At 40.4% G+C, this 24,355-nt stretch overlaps 2 protein-coding genes across 3 annotated transcripts in view; one reads left to right on the top strand and one right to left on the bottom strand.

Moving 5' to 3' along the window:
- Positions 1–4,865, top strand: part of Uggt2 (UDP-glucose glycoprotein glucosyltransferase 2) — a 142,054-nt gene extending 137,189 nt beyond the window's left edge. Inside the window, exons 40-41 of one of the 2 annotated variants that reach the window (XR_004945917.1) lie at positions 3,547–3,573; positions 4,847–4,865. The gene's annotated coding sequence lies outside the window, so the exon portion shown is untranslated. Of the gene's footprint in view, positions 1–3,546; positions 4,420–4,846 lie in introns of those variants that run through there. The other variant, XR_004945916.1, reaches the window with a different exon arrangement.
- An 898-nt stretch (positions 4,866–5,763) lies between these two features.
- The window catches only part of Dnajc3 (DnaJ heat shock protein family (Hsp40) member C3), a 38,194-nt gene continuing 19,602 nt past the window's right edge, over positions 5,764–24,355 (bottom strand). The window contains exons 5-12 of the mRNA XM_036198941.1: positions 22,122–22,274; positions 19,659–19,840; positions 19,137–19,256; positions 17,293–17,398; positions 16,908–17,028; positions 12,354–12,486; positions 10,742–10,890; positions 5,764–9,604 (exon numbers count right to left, since the gene is read on the bottom strand). Of these exons, the coding sequence (XP_036054834.1) occupies positions 9,447–9,604; positions 10,742–10,890; positions 12,354–12,486; positions 16,908–17,028; positions 17,293–17,398; positions 19,137–19,256; positions 19,659–19,840; positions 22,122–22,274 (1,122 nt within the window). The 3' untranslated portion in view covers positions 5,764–9,446. The remainder of the gene's footprint in view (positions 9,605–10,741; positions 10,891–12,353; positions 12,487–16,907; positions 17,029–17,292; positions 17,399–19,136; positions 19,257–19,658; positions 19,841–22,121; positions 22,275–24,355) is intronic.

The following is a 24,355-nucleotide window of genomic DNA, read 5'->3' as shown; positions in this document are numbered from 1 at the left end:
CTGGGAAGCAAGAGACGAGAGAATGGGGCTAGAGTCTCCACACCCACAAAGGCACACTGCAGTAACCTCACTTTTTCCCACTGGGTTTGATCTATTAAGAAGGCTAGTAACCAAACATTCCAGAATGTGGACCTTTAGGGTATATTTAAGATCCAATACTGAGCAGTATCCTTCCCCTGGCAGGCCACTCATGCCAATTAAGAGAATACCTTCCTTTCCCTCTTTGCTCACTGTTTTTATTACTTAAGACATTTAAGTTGTAATTAATTTCTACCTTAAAATATCAGATTTGATAGTTCTCTTCTATCCTCTTGTCATTTGAAAGACTAAATTTCTTATTTCTAGATGAGTATATATACTAGAAAATCCAAATTTTTAAATTAAGTATTTCTTTGCAAGGACATTCTTTAATAAAATGACCTGTGCTGGATAGTTTTATGTCAACTTGACAAAAATCTAAAGTCATCTGAGAGGAGGGACCTCAATTAAGAAAATGCTACCGTAAGAGGGAGCTGCAGGCAAGCCTGTAGATGATTTTCTTAATTAGTAATTGATGAGGGAGGGCCCAGCCCATTGTGGGTGGTGCCATCCCTGGGCTGGTGGTCCTGAGTTCTGTAAGAAAGCAGGCTGAACTAGCAGTGAGGAGCAAGCCAGTCAGCATGGTTGTTTTACCGCAGCATAGCAGCCGCACCTGAATCTACTGTTGTCTCAGCCAATGACTGTGGCTCGGCAGTAACTGCCTCACTGCTCAGGTCAACACCCAGCAGGACTTCTGCATCCCAGGGCCACCTCTGCTGATGCCAAATGTAGTTCCTAACTAAATCTCTGTCATTCAATTTTACCAATAAAGCTTGGGAGCCAGATGCTGGGGTGAAAGCCTGCTAGCTCAGAGTCAAGGAAAGCTCACAAGTGCTTTCTCCTTTTTTTTTTTTTTTTTTTGCCTTCCCACAAAGAGAACTTCTCTTGTCTTCCCAAACCAAAAGGAATGCCAAACTCTAAGTCCCCCCCCCCCCAATACTTCCTGTGTGGCTCTGTCTTCCTGACTTCCTCCTACTATGGTTTTGGGACTTTTTGTTATTTTTGCCAACTGGTTGCTTGCCCACACCTCTCTAACTATGGCTGGTTTTACTTAATCTTTTAAAAGGCTGAACCATGCCACAAATAGAAACAGATTTTTTCCAGTAAATAATGCAATCTCAGGGTTCACAGTGTGATCAAATATCCTGGAACAAATCAGCACCCTTCCATGACCTCTGCATCAACTCCTGCCTCCAGATTCCTACCCTGATTGAGTTCCTATCCTGACTTCTATCAATGAACAGTAATGTGAAAGTGTAAGCCAAATAAACCCTTTCCTCCCCAAGTTGCTTTGGCCATGGTATTTCATCACAGCAATGATAACCCAAACTACGACAGAAATTGGTACCAGGAGTAAGTTAATGCTTTAAAAGACCTGATTATATTGTCTTAGGGAGGATTATGGAAGGACTTTGGAACTCTGATCTAGAGAAGCCATTAAGTGTTGAGAGCTCTGTGGTGGTATTGTGTTCCCCAAAATATTGTGCACCCTAATAAATGTATCTGGGGTCAGAGGACAGCCAGCCACTAGATACAGAGCCAAAAATGGTGGCTAGAAAATGGGTCAGAGCAAGCCATAGCAGAAGCTGGGCAGTGGTGGTACACACCTTTAATCCCAGCACTTGAGAGGCAGAGCTAGGCGGATTTGTGTGTTCAAGGACACAGCCAGCATGGAGATACACACCTTTAATCCCAGGGAGTGACTGCAGAAAGAGGAAGATATATAAGGCATGAAAACCAGAAACTAGCATCATTTGGCTGGTTAAGCATTCAGGCTTTCAAGCAACAGTTCAGCTGAGTTTCATTCTGGATGAGGACTCAGAAACTTGCAGTCTGAGGAAACAAGACCAGCTGAGGAACTGGCGAGGTGAGGAAGCTGTGGCTTGTTGTTTCTCTGATCTTCCAGCATTCACCCCAATAACTGGCCTCAGGTTTGATTTTATTAATAAGACTCTTTAAGATTCCTACAGAGCACAGTGGGCTATTCTGTAGGAGCACAGAAGGTAAGAATTTGAGAGCAGTACAAAGGGTTGGAAGCCTGATTTATGATGTTTCAGGTAAAGCAAAGACTCTGCTGGGGCATTTGTGTGAAGAATCTGTGGTGTTTGGTCAATTGGAGCTGAAGAATTAGCTATGATGAACAAGAGACCAGAACCACTAAAGTAGAACCTTTGTTTTACTGGAACAATGGATGCTGGTCAGCTGGGGATGAAGTACCAGCTATGGTTAAGAAGAGACCAGCATCACTGAGGTGAAGTGTTTCCTAAGAGTCAGTATACAAGCTGTGTCCTAGAGGTAGCCTAGGCTGTACCAAGTGCCGGCAGTCAAACCTGATAATGTGGAAGACTCCCAGGTAGTACTGGCTTTGAAGGCATGAAGGGGTCAGGGAGAACAGCTAAGGCGCTTGGCACTGAGACCAGGCGAAGCCACTCATAAAGGTGCAGCCTCAGTAGCAGTTGAAGTCTCTGGATTGAAGAGGTCATGCAGAGAAGTTGAGGCTGGGCACCATGAAGTGGGCCCAGGAGACACTACTGGTGAAAGTGCAGCCCAGTTGCAGCAGAAAATCCTTGCATTTTGGAGATGCCAGTCCCCTGGGACAACCACCACCACCAGCAGCAGCAGCTGTGGAGTGGAGCCAGCCTGAGCCTAGAAGACAAGCTGTGTGCATTGCAGATCTAGAGAAGTACCCAAGCCCTTAGAACAGCCCCTGAGAATGTGACTGAATCCCAAATATTGGACATTGAGTGAGTTATACTGTTGGAATTTGGTTTTACTTTGATCTGATTGAGCCCTGGTTCTTCCCTCTTGAAATAATAAAGTATTTAACTTACTTTAAAATAGTTTATAAGAGTGTCCCACACTTGAGAGACTTTTGACTTTAAAAGACTTTGGATTTTTTGTTTTTAAAGACTGAATTTTTTTAAGTGTTTGAATTTGTAAGATTGTTTGCTATGAAACAATCTTTTTATACACTGTGACTATATATTCTCATTGGATTAATAAAGAGCTAATGGCCAATAGTTATGCAGGATGAAGTTAAGCAGGACTTTCAGACAGTAAAAAAGAGCCTGGGGAAAGAAGGAGGCAGAGTCACTGGGAGTCACCAGCCTGACTCAGAGGGAGCAGGAAATGAACATGCCATGCTGAAAAAGGGTACCACCATGTGGTAGAGTGTAGACAAGAAATATAGGTTAAGATGTAAGAGCTAGTTAGTAATAAGCCTAAGCTACTGACAGAGCATTTATAATTAATAATAAGTCTCAGTCATCAAAGATCAGTCTGGGATAGTGGCTTGAGATTAATGATGCAGACTGTCAAGGGAGAAGAAGCAGGATTTTTTTAAAAGAATGATTACAGAGAACTGAGAAACTGAAGAAAAGTGAGAAAATAAACTCCAATAAAGAGAGGGATTTCCAATAGAGCAGAATCACCAAATTGTGACTTTGATTTTTTTTTTTGTTTCTTTAGGGCCATGGCAGAAACTGGACAAAAGCAGTAAGTGCATGTTGACTGTATGTCATGTACCCACCTCCCATTGAAAGATCTGCTCAGAAATAGTAGGGAAAAAAAGAAAGAAAGAAAAGAAAAGGTATGGGCTCTAGAGTCACTGGGATATGAACTGTAGGCTTAAGATAACTGTATACTTTCACTGGACTATGAAGCCCAAACAGTAGTAACAGGAGCTTGTGTCTGCTAAAGGAAAGCCAGAGGCCCTGAGGAAAAAATGACAATGTCCCTCTGCTTCTGGCTGCCAGGCAGCACTGGGCCTCTTTCACCTGCTGGCTTCTTCAGAGTAAGGCTGACCGTGTCTGTACTGTCATGGTATCAAGATTACTACTAGGAATTTGGAAAGTTTCTAATCTTTCTGTAAAAGTTTTATATAAATGCATTTTTCCTTCAATACAGAATATATAACTGAAGTCAAAAGCAGGCTTTGCTGTTGCTAGAAACTTACCTGAGCTGTGCTATGGTACCTTCCTGTAACTAGAAGACAACAGAAATGAATAGTCAGAGTTCAGATGAAGGTACCTCTTAAGACTTTAATATTAAAATAGAAGTAGTAGTAGTAGTCCACTATTTTAAGGCCCAATTTCCTAGGATTGATGAGTTAGAAGATTTGTAAATATATCTATATTCTGTGCTCTGACCCTCCCTGTAAACTCACATAAAGGAGGAAAGACTTTTTGTCAACTCAGTCACTGATTTTGTGTGAAGTAAAGTTGGAAACAGACTTAAGATGGACTTTCTTAGAATTTTAACTCAAAGGTTAAACATGAATCAGAAGCAAGAAAGTAGTGGATATGACCATAATTTTTTTTTCTCTTTTTTTATTATTATTATATTTGTGTTTTAATTTTACACATCAGCCATGGGTTCCCCTGTCCTCCCCCCTCCCGCTCCCACCTCCACCTTCACCCCATCCCCTCTCCTCCATTCCCATCTCCTCCAGGGCCAAGACTCCCCTGGGGATTTATTTAAACCTGGTGGATTCAGTACAGGCAGGTCCAGTCCCCTCCTTCCAGGCTGAGCAAAGTGTCCCTGTGTAAGCCCAAGGTTCCAAACAGCCAGCTCATGCACTAAGGACAGATCCTGGTCCCACAGCCCAGATGCCTCCCAAACAGTTCAAGCTATTCAATTGTCTCACTTATCTAGAGGGCCTGATCCAGCTGGGGGCTCCATAACCTTTGGTTCATAATTCATATGCTTCCATTCGTTTGGCTATTTGTCCCTGTTTTCCAATCTTGGTCTCAACAATTCACGCTTACAGCGCCTCCTCTTTCTCAACAATTGGACACCTGGAGCTCCATCTGGGGCCTGGCTGAGGATCTCTGCATCCACTTCCTTCAGTTATTGGATGAGAGTTCCAGCTCGACTGTTAGGGTGTTTGGCCATCTGATCACCAGACTAGGTTAGACTCTGAGATACCACCTTACACCTGTCAGAATGGCTAAGATCAAAAACACAGAGGACAGCTTATGCTGGAGAGGATGTGGAGCAAGGGGAACTCTCCTACACTGCTGTTGGGAATGCAAGCTTGTACAGCCACTTTGGAAATCAATATGGCGCTTTTTTAGAAAATTGGGAATCAATCTCCCCCAAGACCCAGCTGTAGCACTCTTGGGCATATACCCAAGGAATGCTCAATCATACCACAAGGGCATTTGCTCACCTATGTTCGTATCAGCATTGTTTGTAATAGCTAGAACCTGGAAACAACCTAGATGCCCTTCAACTGAAGAATGGATAAAGAAAATATGGTACATATACACAATGGAGTACTACTCAGCAGACAAAAACAATGACATCCTGAGTGAGGTAACTCAGACTCAGAAGGACAAACATGGTATGTACTCACTCATAGGAGGATACTAGATGTAAAACAAAGATGACTAGACTGCTACACAACTCCAGGGAGACTACCTAGATAACAGGACCCTAGGAAAGACACAGGGATCACCCAATGACAGAGAAATGGATGAGATCTACATGAACAACCTAGATGACAGTGGGAGTAATGAAGGTCAAGGATTGAGGGAAAGAGAGCTTAGGGGAGCAGGAGATCCCAGCTGGATCAAGAACAGAAAGGGAGAACAAGGAATAACAGACCTGATAAATGAAGACCACATAAGAACAGGAATAGGCAGAGTGCTGGAGAGGTCCCCAGAAATCCACAATGATACATCCTCTGTAGACCATAAATATTTTTATTAAATGTGAAAATACACGGGCATAAAAATATTGCCCATATTCATAGACATGTATGAGCCCAGTTGAAATAATTTTAGTCCTTTTTTTTTTTTATTAAAACACTAAATTGAGATGGATTATTAGGTCTGTCCCATTTAAAACAAATATAAGCTTAGGAGTAATAATTTAACTTATCGAACATCTCTGATTTTTTACTTCCCCTGTGCCCTGTATTCTTTTGCACAGGTAAATATTTCATCCACAGAAGAGTGCAATAAACCTGTTGTTACTGTACACAAAGCCACGCAGTGGCTAATTTTACTCTTAAATCATTCAGCAAATGAGGTCATCTGTTAAAAAATCATCTCCCCCTCCTAGCATCATTTGAAATTACAGAGTAAACTCTGCTACTAACAGAAAAGGAACACTATGATCTAGAAAAAGAGATTCATTCTTAAAAATCATCACTTGCCTTCTCCTCCCTTGATCACTATAGAAACATCAATACACTCAGGAAAATTGCCCTGACTTCATCCTACCCAGTGATATGTACTTACTAAAAACACTGTAAAGGCCATCACCAGTGCCTGTATCTGAGGCAGGTTGGCACTCACAATGGCCTGAGGAGTGATTTCTAACCAGTACATCTTACTTCTTTCTTCATGGTAAGTGACAACTTCTGACCAAGTTAAAGCCTTTACATGTGAATGTTATCTTCCAGGAATAAATAACAGTGACAACTGACATTTTTCTACTTGGTTATCAGTAATCCTTTCTCACACTTTTGTTGTGTGAATAAATTTGGTACTTTTAAAGGGGGGTCTCAAAGTCACAGTGACTTATTATTGCAGCCCCCACATTCTGAGATTAGTCATAAGCCAGCATGCCTGCTTACATTTGAAAAAAAAAAAAAAAACATTTTTAATTCCATTCATTATCAGAACTCCAATGACTAATCTCGATACTGCTACTTAAAACATTACTAAGGGTGTTTTTAAATTAAGATGTTATATCCAATGCCCATTAATTAAACTACTGAGGGTTTTTTCCAGGTTTTCTTCTATTCATGGTCAGAAAGGGTAAACTTACAGAACTGAGAAGTGAAGTAAAGGAAGTTGCCCTCCGGTAGCAGATGTTTTTCCTTCTTCCTGCAGTGATGAGGTCTGGATGCAGCCCAATGTGCTGCACTTAGAAGCTCATTATAGGGAAGGAAAAGCTAGAAACAGAATAGAGTTCAGCTAAGGTGAGTGTTGATCCTATTTTCCCCAGAATTACCACAAAGGTAAGGTCTGTAGCTCCCAAAAACAGAAGCTGGAATGTGGAAGTAGCCCTGCAAAAAGGAAAAGGGGAAAATGGAGAGTGTTTCTTCAATAATGTGGTTTTACACTGCATGGTATACAATGTCAGGCAGGTAGAAGGAACACTAGTCTGTTACTCATCTGGGATAGGTTAGACACCAGGAGGCTGCCAACAGCATCCAGGCTGGAATTTACAGGTCATTCCTATCTTACTAATCAGCACTGAAAATCTACCTTCATCTTTCATCTCCCTCCATGGCATCTGCCTTTGGCACCAAAGTTTGCAGTGAGCAAGACTAATCCTGTTACTTTGGGTAGTTACAAGTAGGAGACAAAAACAAATAAAAACACCTTGAAACTCTCTGGGAAGCAAATCAGGAGGCACTAGATGTAGGATACAGGTCCATGCATCCCACACCATGTCACTATCCCTCTGGCTCCATGCTACTGGCATCTTTTCATCAGCTCTAAATGGGAGAGTAAGCAACTTGATGCTTCCTTGGTTCTATAGGTGAAAAAGTGCATTTTGGAATGTATACAAATGCCATCAATGTAGTCCAAAAGTGTCAGTGATGTCACCCACAAATGGAGTCAGACTGACAAACAATGGTCACTTAAGTAGTTAACATAAGATTACTAAGATTTGAAAAACATTTTTCATGACCTGTTCCACACTGGCTTGAGTTGATTTTATTTACTATTTTGGTGGGGGGCAGCCTATACTCACTGTATAGGCTGGCCTGCTTCTCCTTGTTTCTAGTGCCAGGATAAAAGGTGCAGGACTACGCCTGGCCTGATTGGAATTTGGGGACACTGAAGCAAAATGAAAGCTGGAAGGCATCTGTAATGCACTGTGAAGTTTACTGGTGAGAAACAGGCTCCTAAGTACAGGCAAAAAGCACTTACATGGTTTGCTCAACTCAACTATGTGATTTATGTTCTTCCATTAAAAAGCCTTTTTCTATAGATGCTCAAGGATTTGACTATAGGTTAAGAAAATTATTTGTGCTTGGATGCTACATTCATGCCTCCCACAATTAACTAAAATGCTTAACTTCATAAAATCAATATATTAAACCTTTATACTTAAAATATTTCACAATGTTTCAAAAAAGAAAAAAAAACTTTCTAAAATAAAGGTAATATAATTCTTACCAAAGTAATTCTTTTAGATTTTCAATGTAACATCAGTAGTTCATAAATACTCAATGTTCTTGATTTAGCAATAGATTTTTAGGGCAAAAATTATCCAGTATACAAATCCTGAATAGTATATTTCTTAAAAAGGTATCTGCTTAAAAAGCAAGAGGGGGATCTCAGGAGGAAACAGGAAATGTCATCTTATTAAGTGAAATGTTAGCAAGTACATAGAGTTGAATAGATTTGCAAACCTATACTTTCTTCTAAGCAGAATAACAAATCTGGTAACATCCAGTCCTAGTGAGGCAGATCAACTGACCAAAAACCAACAACCAATACAACCAAGACAGTTGGGCTGAATGTAACAAAACTCGAGAGACGCTGAGATGCCGCTTCCAGGTCCCAATGCTCCGCTCATGCCAGCAGAGCAGCTCTCCATGTCTAACAACCTGGAACTTCACCTGTTGAAAAGGTATTTCAAACCGACCTCCAACAGTATTGTCTAAATACCACTGAGCCTCTTTCACGTATTTTAACTTGTTCTGTTTAACATTTAAAGGAGGATCTGTACGATTTTATAATTAAATTCAAGTGAAACTGGTATTCTCCTATAGATACAAAAAAAAAAAAAAAAACAACAACAAAAGTATATAAGTATATGCTCAACTTCAACCCATTCAACACCTGGACATACCCCCACTACATGAGAGTATGTTTCCTAAAAGATGGTCTCCACCCTTCCTGCAGTGATGGCCGTGATGACACTGGTACAGGAGTAAATACTTGCAAGTGACTGCACTGACCAAAATCTAAGCATAACTGTCCCTAAGAAAACACAGCTCAGTTGTTCATATTCTCTTAAGAATACTGAGACACAGTCCATTCTCCTGAAGAATCCTCCTCACGGCTTCTATGCAAGGCTGTATAGAGTCTGTCTGCTCTGGGTTAAATATCTGTATTTAATGCTCTTTAAACACCTCCACAGAGTAAAAGCCTCAGAGCACTTCCCCAGGCAGTCACAAGATGCGTACAGGCTGCTTGTCAGAAGTATGACTCTTTGCCCCCACCTTGGCATGCCCATCAAGTCTACAGTAAGAACAGCTTTTTACCTCAAACAACTCTTTGGTCACCGACAAACTAAAAGTTTTGTTTTGTTTCCATTCGAATTCCAAACAAAGTTTCTTTGTTTTTAATATTAAAAAAATAATAGTAATAAAGAAGAGGAGCAGTAAAAGAGCTGGTTTAATTGAAGTGAAATTTAAATCTAAACGGTCCGCCTGAGCTGAAGGGATTGAACCCTTGCCATGAGTTCCAACTTCTGTGGAAGGGGTTGCCACCACCTCCTTGCTGACTCTCTGCATCAAGAGGATCTTCTCCATCATCAAACTTCTTTCTCATTTCTAGAAAAGAAACCAGCAAATTAAGACCCATATATTAACCTAAGGTATAAGTACGAGGCTTTGATACTCAAATCAATACTTTGCCATTACCATCCTGAAGAAAATGACTGCAAAGAGAACTCCCAAAGTCATGCTCTTTATACAACAGCTTGTCACTAGTCTCCTCCCTCAAATGAAGTCAGTCCCTCAGGCAAGAACCTCATTGAATCCCCTCCATAATGCATCTAAGGAGCTACTTTCCCCAACAGGTGACACATAACACTCCCTAAGATTCATTGTCCTCCCAAAATGTAATGCAGACACATAAAGAACCCAATGAGTAACAGGCAAGGATGAGGGAGGCTCCCCTACCACCACCAAATCCCTCAAGACCCCTGACTCTGGCCCAACCATTATACCACATTTGAGGGATAGTGTAAGCATTTTGCATTCAGTAACAGAACAGGTAAACTGTACCTACTGTGTTCAAGAACAAAGTGCACCTGTCTCCGTTACTAGACTACAGATTACTTGAGACGTAGGACTATTTCAATTCTGTAGTACAAGTGGATGCACAAGAAAGATTTGCTCAAGGGGCAAAAAGATTTCCTCTTTGTTGAACCTTCCTAGCTCAAATCCCTACACATACAGAAAGCCACAAAAAGCAGTGTGTACAAATTCTTAGCCTATCCTCTTACTTTCCAGACTAGATTCACATACATATCAACCAGTACATCTGTTTATATGAGTTAGGGCAAGATAGCTTCTAACATCCACGGGGCACCACAGGCCTAGCCAGAGATCTCCTCTCCGTCTTTTTGTAAGCCAGCCATCACTGGGCTAGGAGGCTAGCAGGGTTTTAAGAGATAGTGTGATATGCTCAGTGTTGTGCTTTCATATAATTGGCTAAAAAAACACAAGGCTAGGAAATGACAGGAACTTGTTCACGTGAGGAGAAAGTATCCCACACTCAGTATTGTTTCACTATACACTGGTATAGTACTTACCATTTACCCTGGTGACAATGCAGGACTGACAAGCAACCACAGTCCTCCCGCTCCCCCATCCTGCTCTATATCACACTCGGCCCCGAGGAGCAACCTCATCACCAACTTCACTCTTCCAAAAGCAGAAGAAAGACCCGGAAGCAGGAGGTACCTGGGTCTGAGAGGACTTCTTTAGCAGCTGCTATGTCAATAAACTTTTTCTCTGCTTTTTTCTTTTCTTCTTCATTCTGGAAATTATCTGGATGCCACTGAAGTGCTAATTTTCGGTATGCTTTAATGATTTCTTGTTTTTTGGCATTTCTGAAGGATGAAGAAAATTACTTAGCAACTGTCATAAAGGCCCTAACTTGGTTTCTTTAAAAAAAAAAAAAAAAAAGAGCTGTGTTGATAGTCCTCTTTGAACACTCAGTGGTAGAGGCTTGCCTCACATACGTAAAACCTTAGGTTTATCACAGCACTACAAACAAATACTGTAAGCTCTGGGTGTGTAAGGGATACAGGAGAGTGTCAACTGATGATATACAGCTTTGTTCCTCAAAATTCCATAGAGCAAAGATTTAACATAGTGTTCTTTGTATGACAGTCTACTTTATTTTTCTTTCCTTTTTGAGCCATAGGGGTGGTGGGAGCAAACAATGGGGACTGAACCTACTGTATGCAAGGCAAACCCACTAACACTGAGCTAAAACCCCAGGCCTCTCCAGAAGCTTGCTCAGTAAGCACCTTAGACTACAATACAGGTCTTTACAACTGTCCCTTGCCAAATTTCCACACTACCATGATTTAATTCTTTCTGGGCATTAAAAAGATATTTTCTTATATTTTTGGTTGTGAGCCTAGCCTTTAATGGCTCAGCCATGGGGTTGGGGATTTAGCTCAGTGGTAGGCCCTGGGTTCGATCCTCAACTCCAAAAAAAAAAGATATTCTCACATTGGGATGGTAGCGCTCACCTTTAATCCCAACAGTACTCTAGAGGCAGAGGCAGACAGATTTCTGTGAGTTTAAGGCCAGCTAGGTGTATATATTGTCTTCAGGCTAACCAGGGCTACACAGTGAGATTCTGTCAACCAATAAAAATAAAACATACACATACAAAATTCTCTGTGAACCCCTTTAGGCTGAGTTTACTTAATACTAGTAGGACCAAAACTTCAAACTTTGGAACAAAAGCTGACAGTCTACATGATGAGAGAAAATGAGTCTTTTTTTAGACAAAATTTTTAGGATTTATTTTTGTGTTTGGGTGTTTGCTTGAATGTATGACCATCGTGTGTGTGTGTGTGTGTGTGTGTGTGTGTGTGTGTGTGTGTGTGTGTGATGACAGAAAGCAGAGGAGGTCAGAACTGGAGTTAGAGATGATTGTGAGCCACCATGTGGGTGCTGAGAGCTAGTGCTCTTAACCACAGAGCCATGTTTCCAGCCTGTGCAACTTTAACTCAAGCTCAGGGGAAGGCTTTCTTTTCCTTCCTTCTACACCAATGAAAATAAAGTGCAACTCTACTTTCTTAATCCTTCCCAAAAAGTCTAGGCCTAGGACCTATTTATGCCACAGCCTTCATCATCAACATCTGTTAATGGTCTTTATAAAACAAATTGGCCTGCAACACACTGAACACAGTTTATGATGTTAAAGGCTGTAAGAAGAATAAATATATGACTGAAATAACATGAGTAAATGGAGTGAAGGAGGTTAAGACAAAAGGAGCTACAATTAGCTTTAAAGCAGTTGATTAAATAGCACAGGCAAACTTCAGTAATTCACCTTTTTACTCCCAAGATTTTATAATAATCTCGTTTCTGTGACTGTTTCAGTAACCGCTGGGCTTTCTCTAAACCTTCCCGAATCTGCTGATCGTTTTCGTTGTGTTCCTGAGCAGCTTCATAATCCTGAATGGCTGTCAAAATATGTTTAGGAAAGATGCTGTTAGGGGGAAATTACGATTCAGTGCCTTTATGTATTCTAACAACTTGGTACCAAGTCCTCATGAAGGGTAACAGCCCCTTCACTCACTGTTGCTCCTAACAGCCTAAATGGTACCACTTTCATAATTTTGTTCATAATAAAGGCTGAAGCTCTCACTCCTGTTCAACAGAACTCACCGTGGTTGGTTTACTTATCTAACCTCTCACATTATCTCCCCACACCTCCTTCAAGGTATTTTAATTTATACAAAGCAATCTTAACACCACTAAGACATAAATGACCACTGCATAGCAAAGAAAGTAAAATACTGGAAAAGAAAATCAGCATTAACATCTATGTTTGATAGTTTGGAAGAAGCAAAGGGTACAAAGGGAGCTGGAGGAACCATCAGCTCAGTACTGCCAATGGGACTGCAGTGTGAACCAAAACCAAAATACATAAAGACCTAGCATGAAAAGTCTGGAGGAAATCTACAATACATGGTTTTTTTTAGAGTATTTAGGTATCTACTATGCAAAAGGAATTAGTGTAGCAAGCCGGAGACCCATCCTTTGAAAGTCCTGCTGATGAAAATTATTCATGGCTGGGTTTGGGATACTGGATTTCAGGAACATTCCTTGGTAATAGGCTCACAAGGCCTGGAAGTCAGAAATCTGGGTATGACTGAACAGTGAATAGCCTTCAACAACCACCCTGGGTACTGGGTCTCTGATGAAGCCCAGTTACAAAATAAGTTTGACTTGTGTCAGGTTATAGGAAAAAAGATTCAGACTCTAAAAAGTTTCCTCCAGAATTTGGCGCGTGGCACTTTTCTCCTCACTGGAGTACAGCTTAGCTCCTGAGCTAAAATACACATAGAGTCCAATATGTTCTACCAAGTCTGGAGTTAGTCAGGCTGTCAGGCTTGGCAGCGGGCACCTTTCCCCACTGAGCCATCTCACCATCCCCAACTGCCAAGTCTTTTAAATCATACTTACTAAGTTATAGTATGCATGTTTTTCTTATTATAAAAAGTGTAGAATTATTGTTTCCTATATTAATATGATTGCAAGTAGAAACTAATTAGAACGTAAAATACTTCCCAAAACATACAGTAGCTAAGTAATTTCTGGTCCATTTCCTCAGATTCCACACTCTGGGAATTAAATAATACAAATCTACCTCACAGCCATAAATGAAGAGCTATGAGAAATAAAAGACAGAAATATGATTCTAGATGTACTATTAGCAATTAATTTTCTAACCTCAATATAAACAAAATCTCATCTAGATCATTTTTTCCTGGTGAGTATGGGTATGGTAGGTGATATTAAACCCAGGTCTGTGCATGCTAGACAATTCCTCTATCACTGAGCTACAGACCCTACTCCACCCTCTCTCATTAAGGAACAGTGCTAACAAACTGATCAAAATAACAGACATTAGTCCAGTTTGTTTGCCCTCTTCCCAGCACAGTGACAAAAATAAAAAATGACCATCAGAGTTGAAAAGATAGAAACTTTGGCAAATTTCTAGAAAAGAAAAAACAAGCAGATTCTTAACAAAAAAAAAATAACCCAAAGTAGAGAGATGCACAATCATCTACACTGGAAGGTCCCAGCAGACTTGGAAGCCATTAGTGTAGCCTTGGACTTTGGCAACTATCAGAATAGTAAGAAGACAAAAGCTGGGAAAGCACTCAGCCTTTACATGGAGCGATTGGCTACAGAATTCACCTCGACGGGCCCATTAACCTCTATAACTGAAACATGCATGTGGAAGGCCCCAGTGTGGCTGCCAGAACCCAGAAAGGCAGAGCAGGGCACAAAGGCACTTGTGATGGCTACAACAGACCTGAAAACACAGAAAGGAAAGACCAGCCCAGCACACTCAGAAGCTCGTCATATCGTGAAGGGTAAAGTGCTGCTGGCTAGGGCATAATCCACCATGAATACCTGACTGCTACAGAGACCTTCTAGAGCAGTGGTTTCAATCTTCCTAGCTGCAACCCTTTCATTCAGTTCCTCATGTTGTGGTGACCCCTAACCAAAATTTTTTTGTTGCTACTTTATAACTAATTTCGCTACTGTTATGAATCATAATATAAATATTTGGTATGCAATGAATCTGATGTGACCCCACTGAAAGGGTCATTGGACCTACAAAGAGGTCATAATCCACAGGTTGAGAACCACTGTTCTGGTGGTTATTACGAGCTTTCACCCTATACCTCTACAAACCTGTTCTCAATACATGGAACCTTAGAAATCTTTGAACAATGTTACCAACTGGCCAGCATATAGGTGGCCCAAAAAGGAATACATGGTCTCTTCCTAGACAGCATACAAAAAAATAGGTGGGATCCCACACAATGAATTTTCAGCAAAACAAAGGAATTACCTTCTTTTTTTTTTTTTTTTTGGTTTATCAAGACAGGGTTTCTCTGTAGCTTTGGAGCCTGTTCTGGACTAGCTCTGTAGACCAGGCTGGCCTCGAACTCAGATATCCACCTGCCTCTGCCTCTGCCCCTCAAGTGCTGGGATTACAGGCGTGTGCCACCGCTTCCTGACAAAAAGCTTCTTAAAAAAAAAGGCTTCCCAGTCCCCAGTAGCCTTTACACATGCATACAAATGCAACCTCCTCTAACCTGTTGGTCAGGGAGATCCCCAAAACAATATAAGCTCCTGCCATCCCTTAGTTACCCCACTGGAACCTGCAGATAAGGACCCCACTCCTAAAGATCCCAAATACTTTTGTTGTGGGACAGAGAGAAATCAAGCTGGAACCAACCTGGAAACTTCCTCTCTGTTGGTTTTCATAGTGCCTGAAGGTACTTTACTAGCCACCAGGAGAAAACAGTTATAGGTTATCTCACCCAACACTGGACTCCACATGTTGCAGTACTGATCAACCAGGCATGTACTCAATCAATGGTGCAATAGTGGTATGAACATGGAGGAAAACAATCACTCTGACTAGTTCACAAGAGGGAATTCATGCCTGGGATTGTAAACGTGGTCCAAAGCCCATTGCTAGGGAAGTCACAGGCTCTAACAAAGAAACTTAAGGTGACCCAAAAAGGACATATGAAGAAGCTACATGGGAACCTATGATCTAGCAACTCAAATAAAAACATAATTAGAAGAGAAATTACATGTGATATGAAAGAAAAATAGCACACAAAAGATTGTTTTGCTGAATGCACATGTTGTTGAACTGCCTTCTGAATATTTGTTTATATCAATAGATTAATGATGCTCCTAACCTTGGTCAGAGATGCTTCTTCTTACAGTGGTCAGGGTTAATGAAGATTCATAACTAATTGAAATTGAAAATAAGTGACCATTAAGTGCTGAGCCTTAAAACTGGACATCTGTTATCACCCTCTCCAGAGGCTGGAGAGGAATACTATAAAACACTGTTTCCTGAACATGACACAGCTGTTGCACTCATCACCTCAACAGCAGCTCAGTGACCTATCCAAAATCAAGGCAGTCAGCACTCCAGCATGGGTGAGGGAAAGGCTCACAAGCCCCTCCCCAAGCTGAGGAGCTACTGACCATTAGTGGCATCTGGACAAGAGTCATTTGTTTTCAGGTCTGTAGCCACACACCCAAGCATATCCACATGCTCATACAAGCAACCTTAAAATCAATGTGCTATTAAAAATAAAATTAAAATGATATGAAATAAGGGGGGCATGTGTTGGGAAGAAAGATTCTAGACAGACTGGAGAGAGGAGAATGGGGGATGATTCTGATTAAAACCCATGTGAATTCATCAAATAAATTTAAAAAATAGCAAAAATCCCCATTTAAATGTTCATAAAGTACTATCAAAAATGTGTTTAAAAAATACATGAAATGAATTCCATCTTTCATTAAACATACTACTGTGTGTGCTCCAGCACTGCCTTTTGAAGGTCCTTGTAACATCTGGTAGTAAGCTCTCTTAGCTCAACCTGAAGTAAGGTAAGCAGCTATCCTAACATTGCTAAGGTTGGGAGGTCACAGGACTGTTTGTTAGACAAATGTATATGCACACTTTATGTATATATGTACTACACATACTGTATATTTATATGCCTAAGAGAGTCATATATGTACATAGACATGTCTGGAAAAATAGATGAACAATGACTGGAAATCTGTAATTTTCTAACCTGAAGTTTGTCTCTCCTAACTGTACTGACTATTAAAACACTAAAACTGGGTTATATTCCACTCAGTTTTACAAAACTCTTTCCTCAGATGCTATACCTGTTATGGTCCACTAAGGAAGAACAACTACCAATTTTTCAAATTCTTAGTCATTTGCAGATAATTGTGTCCAAAATAAAATGCAACTGAACATGTGTTGATTTCATACAGTTTAACCTTTAGATACTGCAAGTCAAATTCCTCTAAGATTTACCTTCATCATACATTTCTTCTATTAAATAGGCCTCTGCTCGATCTTTCAGAGCATTCACATTGTCAGGTTCCATCTGTAAAACTTCAGAACATATTCTAATGGCTTCAACAGGCTTCTCATCCTAAAAGTCAATGGAAGAAAAGAAAATATGGGTGGGGGTGCACCTCAGTGGTAAAGTGCTTGCCTATCATGCACAAGTTCCTGAGTTCAATCCTAAGTACCAAAAGAATAAAAAAAATAAAATAAAATAAACATCAGGGACCAGAGAGATGGCTCAGTGAGTGTGATGAGCACACAGTAAATGGAAAAAGAATTCTAAGTAAGTTAAAACTGGCTGTTATGCCATGTGAAGTACTCATATATCTAGGAATAAGTCCACTATTACCTTAGAGAAGCAGTGACAGATCCTCTCTTTGGAGCGGATTGTATACTCCGCAACACTGGGCTCTGTTTTCATGACAGATTCATATTTGCTGGTTGCATCTGTGTATCTATGAAATAAGCAATCCGAGAGTAACAATGACACTATTTCCAAAGCGGGAGAAATGGCCCTCTCTTCTCACTATGTATTGCTTAATAAACAGCAGAATGAGCACAGCATCTTACTTTAACCCAAAGTGACCTGTTCAATCCAGAGATGGTCTTTAAAGCATGTGGCAGGGGGCTGGGGTGGGTGGGGGTGGCCAGATGACTCAGCAGGTGAAGGTATTTGTCAACAAGACTGATGACCTGAGTTTAATCCCTAAGTCTCTCATAGTGGAGAGACATATATATTCTCCAGGACATGCACTTGCCTGTACACACAAATAAATAGAGTAACAATTTAAAGCATGTGGCTAGGGCATGTAGGGGGTTGAAAGTTAAAAGGTAAATGAAGAGACTGCAGCTTGAGGAACTCATCATCCACACTGAGGCAAAACCACAGCTGGAGCTGCTTTAGGGTGTTTCTTGTGCCTGTAAGCCCAATAAACTTACTAGTTTACCGTACTAACTGGAGTGTTCTGTCCCTGGCAAACACCTATTCATGTCTCCCCAGAAAGAGTTCACAAAAGAGGCATGTGTGTGTGTGTGTGTGTGTGTGTGTGTGTGTGTGTGTGTGTGTGTACTGGGGGCATAGGGAACAGCACTGGAGATCAAACCCAGGGTCTTGCATATGTCAGTTACTCTACTACTGAGCTGTAGCTCCACCTCTAAAGATTTACACATGAAAGCAACATTATTCGATGGGTGAGCTTCAATGAACAAATGACTAAATAAATTATAGTGGATATTAATACCATGGAAACCAATAAATAGGAAACATTGACACAACCAGCTGGATAAAAAATATCCAGAGAGCTTTGCTAAAGGAGGATAAGGCTAATCTCAAAAGTTTACATGTTTTTGTTTCCATTTCTTCAATACTCTTGAAATGACAAAACTATAGAAACAAAGACTATATTCATGGTTGTTAGGATCTAAGGAAGGTGAGGGACAGGAAAGTAGTTGTAGCTGTAAAGGGGCAACCCAAGAGGTACTTATGTGGTGATGGAATGAATCAACATCTTGATTATGGTACTCTAAGATGTTATAGTCTGCAAGTCACTGCAGGAAACTGGGTAAAGCAGTGTCAGACAGGTGAGTAGGAACTCAACGTCGACCTCACACTAAGCAGTACTGTCTGGAAAGTCTTCACCTATCCTCCCCAGCCTGTCAACCCCTACCCCCAAGTATGCACACAAACAGCCCAAGTCAAGCAACTCCTATTTTCAGATGAGAATTCCTGGCCTTTGATGCTGTAGCCTGGACCAAGGGCTCTTCTTTGTTTCTCCCATTATGCTCCACTTGAGATCTTTGCTAACAACTCTATACACTAGCACTTTACTGTGACCTCCCACATTAAGCTATAAACCTTTTAAGGCTAAAACCAGCGGTCACATTTCTGTACTCTCAGTATATAGTCCATTGCCTGATACACAAAATAAGAAAATCCTAAAACAGCATACAGCTGCTAGAAAGGATACTGTGCAGTTACTGCTACTTATATCTCGTGCTGAGGGCCATGGGAGCATCCAGCAGATGACTGACAGCTAGCGTCTGAGAGGTCAACCCACCAGACCTATAACTCTTAGTTGGGGCCATGGGAGCATCCAGCAATTTTACCCGCTTCAACAGTATATAATCCTGGTAGTGTGGCCAAGGCTCAATGCTATCTAGACCTTCACCTGATACATAAGAAAGGGTTCTTACCTGCCATCTCTGATCAGCTCTTCAGCTGACTCAATCAGCTTATTAAGCTTCTTCACTTGCTTATAGTGTGCAAAACATCTTTTGTGATCCTGGTCAAGTTTCAGACATTCACGGACTTCGCTGCTCATGTAATTTTAAAAAAAGAAATACTCCAAGTCAAAATAATCATTGACTACTTCTCTGCATTAAGTAGAGAAATCACCATTAACGTATTTTGTAACAATGCAAATATGCTGACTTCATCATTTGCTAAACACATTTATGCATGACATTATATCATAAGCACAACAATTCAAATGGCATGAAATTATACATTAAACACTCCACTCTGTTTTAGTAAATAAAACGGCATTCTCACTTATTTTAATAAGACTAGTTCTTGAAAATAAGCTATAGAATTTATATAATACTTTAGGAATAACATAATTTACTTCAATGGATATTTTTTTAAATCCTTAATATTTCTATTAACATAATATGAAAACTGTAGAAAGATTAGATATGAATGTCACAGGAACTGACCTGAGGGATAACTCATGGTCTCCTAGTTGATAGTAGAGTGTGCTGATTTTGTAAAATGCCTCCGTGTTATCATTCCTCAATTTTGAAGCAGCCTTTAAGTCACTGATGGCTTTCCTAGGTTCTCCTTCCTTTATAAAACACTCAGCTCGAAGTTCACGTAATTCTGCATCCCAAACACAAACCTTGAGAAACAAAAGAACTAGACTTTCAGAAACGAAGTATATACATTGATTCTTGCATACCACACACACCATCCATATTTACAAACATCAAACACCCCCAATTAATGCGATTAAAGTCAGTCCTTTATAAATGGTGTTTAAAACCCTGATGAGACAAATAGTATGGGATCATTTCTTGAATGTACCTTAAAATCCTGAGAGAGGAGATACAGACACAACAAAAGGGGCTTTTTCTTCACCAGATTATATAAATTAAAAATCTGAACATACAAAAATATTTGCACATTGATTTCCAACCAAGCTTGAGATGCACAATGAAACCATTTATCAAAACAAACAAAACACAAAACTATGGCGTTTACCAGTAGGGGCTATTCTCACTCCAACATTGGAGAGAAAACTCAATAATCAGATTCCTTTACTCAAACAGTTATACTTTCCATAAGAAAGAAATCTAGTTTCTTTTTATTGTTTGTTTGTTTGTTTTGAGACAGGATATTATGTATACCAAACTGGCCTCCAACACCCTATTAGCTCAGGATGACTTTGAACTCTTTTTTCTTTTTTTTTTTTCTTTTTTTTTGGTTTTTTTAGACAGGGTTTCTCTGTGTAGCTTTATGCATTTCCTGGAACTCACTTGGTAGCCCAGGCTGGCCTCGAACTCACAGAGATCCGCCTGCCTCTGCCTCCTGAGTGCTGGGATTAAAGGCGTGTGCCACCAATGGCCAGCGACTTTGAACTCTTGATCCTCCACCTGCCCTACTTCCTGAGTGTAGAGATTTCAGGTGTTTATCACCATGCCCAGCTAATGCCGTACCAGGTGTCAAACCCAAGGCTATATGAATGAATGCTGGACAAAAGCTCTACCAACTGAACCTAAAACATTGCTTCTCAATTAACAAAATACACACACTACATTGATTACTAAATTAAATTATGTTTTGTAAATTGTTACATCCTTGCTTCCTTGATATTAAATCCTCATTTTAAAAAAGAAGAAATAAATAAATAACATGGAAGACTTCATTCTTGTTTGATGAGAAGTCCATTACACTCACTAAACACAGTAGGTTCTTCCAAACAGATACCCAAGCTCACCAATAGAGCCTGTAAGTTGTTTTTCTCAACTTTTCATATAAATATACATATATATATATATATATATATACATGTATATATATGAGGAAACTAAAACCAATATTAAATATAAATTAAATACTGACGAGATAGGCCCAAATAGACAGTCTAGCAGCAAGAAAGTGAAAATTACAGTTTTGTTTCCTTAATAAAGTATCAATAAAATAGTTTAGTAAAGCAAGAACTCCTCTGTGCCATATTATAAGATTTCCTCTATAAAATTATCAAATAAGGGCTGGCAAGATGTTTTAGTGGGTAAAGATGTTTGCATACAAACCTCGTGACTTGAGTTTAATTCACAGAACCCACATAAATATGGAAGAGAGCTGACTCCACAGAATTAATCTCTGGACTCTATATCATAACATCCACACATCATACATACACACACACAAATAATAATAATAATAATAATAATAATAATAATAATAATAATAACAACAATAATAATTTTTAATTACCAAATTAATGCCTATTTTCTATATATCACGTATGTATTGCCAATATTAAGTCAAAGAGCTGTGAAAGGGTGATTATATTGATTATTTCTGCTTAGGCTTTCTTCTGAAGTCATCTGCTATCAAACCCTCCTGAGGCAAGGAGCCCTAACCTAACCCTATTGCCACCCTCTGCATCCCAGCACTCTTTCCCCGCTTCTCTTCTAGAATCTGTCCATTTTAAGCATTTCTCTTCCTTTCCAACCACCATCTTTCCCTTCTCTTTGAGCAATTCATCTTTACCCATTATCTAGTATGGTATTCTCCAAAATTCAAAACAAATAAAAAGGGTTAAGCAAGCAGTGGTAAAAATATGTAATTCTTGGCGAGGTGTAGTGGTGCACACCTTTAATCTCAACGCTTGGCAAGCAGAGCAATGCAGATCTCTGTGAGTTTGAGGCCAGCCTGGTCTACATAGAGAGCTCTGGGTCAGCCAGAGCTACATAGACAGATTCTGTGTCAAAAAACCGCAACACAAAATGGAATTCTCACTTGACAGCATACTGACCTTTTAACTAAAAAGTTCATCTGCAAATGTACATGGCCAGTCCTGAAGAACTACAAGCCCAAGGACCAGGCAGTATATAAACAAGCCTTATTCCAAAAGCATCTCCAGATGCCTCAGCTACAAGGTTTAAGAGACTCACCTCTAAAATCTTATCAAGGAAGGTTATAGCAGCAGTGTAGTGGGCACTTTGGAAAGCATCAAGCGCTTGTGAGCGTAAACGCTGCATCTCATCAGATTTTACAAGCTGAGACTGGGCTTCCTTCTCTTCGTTTTCACTTGGATTAGATTTGAGCTACAAAACAACAAAATAAACTTTTAATCTCTTAAATCCAGTACCTGTAATATACACAAAAATCTGATCATTCTAAATACCATAGCGCAGCTACTGCCAAGAAGAATCAGTCACACCATGTCCAAATTTATAGCCCCATAAACTGAGATAATACAAAGGGCTGTGTACTTCAGTTGTTCACTATACAGCAGCAGGTAACAAACAAAAGAATAACATGGATACACGTTTTGCTATTTCTCAGTGACAAAGTTATGACTATCTCATCCATATGCTATGACTACTTGATTTTAACACTATGTGTGTATTATGTTTATGGTGGCCTGCACGTTACAGTACAAATGCAGACACAAGTCCATGCTCTCCTCCAGCATCTGGGTTCCAGGGACTGAACTTGGTCAGGCTTGACACCATGTGGCTCTACCCACTGAGCCATCTCATCAACCCTTTTATGATTACTTTAAAATAAAGTCTAAATGCGAAAGCTACTCCCTAAATCCTGAATTACTTGCTTTTCTACATGCTGTGTGCATTTTCTTTGAAATGAAAAGAGAGTAACACAGATCTGGGTACAGCAAGCATTCCCAAGTGTAACTATGGACTTTCAGTGCTGAGGACTAACCCCGGGCCCTACCTCACGCTGAGCATGTGCTCTACCACTGAACCATATCCCTCACCCTTTTGTGACTGCTCTGCTATAAAACATAAATTCCCATGTGGGGAGCTGTAGCTCAGTGATAAAACTCTTTTCTCCAGTTCCCCAGCACTGGAAACAACTAAAGACACAATGAGGACAGGTTACCAAAGATACAATACATACTTTCAGAAGAAATTCATTTCCCCTTGAATTACACATCAGCCAAACTTAAAATGTGGATATTCTCTACCAAAGTTAGTGACAGCAATTAAAGTACCTAAATTTGACCCATAATGAAAATTTAATTTACATGCTTATTTGCATAATCTGGATTTTTAGGTTATGCACACACAAAGTAAAAGGCAAGTGACATACTGGGGAAAAGTTATAAGCCGTATTATCAGTAAGGGATAAATACCCCAGTGAAATCAATAACTTACAGAACTCAAAAACAAGAGCCTACAAATACACAGGCAGAGTACTTGAAAACGAAGGAACTGCAAGCAGGCACAGAAACACCGCTCTCTCCAGGGAGGGGCTAATCAGACCACAGCGGCGCCTACCAGTTTACACTTACTAGGAACACACTGCAGGGGTGGGATCTAGAATGTGACCCCGAAGGTCACAGCCTGCAGCAAAACAATCTGCAGAGAGGGAGGAGGGAAAACTGTCCGGCCCAACACAGAGCTGGTACAAACTTCTGGAGTCTGACACCAGGTCGGTTTATTTTAGACCTATTTTTAAAAAGATACAATTTTGAGGAAATGTTTCTTGGTAACAATTATCCCAATCCTATGTACACAATAAAGATTTTTGCTAAGTACATGTGACTTCTACCATGAAGATGGGTTCTACAGCTAAGAGCCTAGGATCTGGTGTGGTCTCTGACTGAGACACGAGGAAGCAGGCTATAAAGTAGATGCGACATCTCCCTTAAGGCTGCGTTCTGTTGACTGAGAAACACAGCTAAAGATGAAGGTCTTGGGACAACATTCTGGGTGATTTGGGTGAAGGTCACCAGGTACTTAATAATATCCATTGCCAAATTTCTGGGTGGAAAACAGGTACTCGTTTCTTCCATTAAGGAGACAACCCTGAGTGATTAACATTTGGTTTCTCCAAAGCTTATCTGTGTGTGCCACTCACTCATGCCCTCTACGCAAAGGCACATATGTTAAAGGGACTTTTGATTAACCCTTAGCTTGATACTCTGGCAAAGTACGGGAAATCTTAAGAGGTAACCGGGCACATTTCCGGTCACTGGAAGCACACTGCCAGGCAGGACTGTAAGCCACCTGTTTCCTGCAGAGGCCCCCACCACGAGGGACTACATCACAGCAGAGGCAAGGGCAGGGACAGACGCCATGGCATCCTGAAACTTCTGAGAGGATGCGACAACGCAAGCCGCTCCTCCTCCTCTTCAGTCACCCGTGTGTCTGGTTAGGGT

The sequence above is a fragment of the Onychomys torridus genome, chromosome 9 (assembly GCF_903995425.1).
Source record: "Onychomys torridus chromosome 9, mOncTor1.1, whole genome shotgun sequence".
NCBI classification, from domain to species: Eukaryota; Metazoa; Chordata; class Mammalia; order Rodentia; family Cricetidae; genus Onychomys; species Onychomys torridus.
The sequence above is the reverse complement of the archived record's forward strand: the minus strand, read 5'-3'. Positions and strand labels throughout refer to the sequence as shown.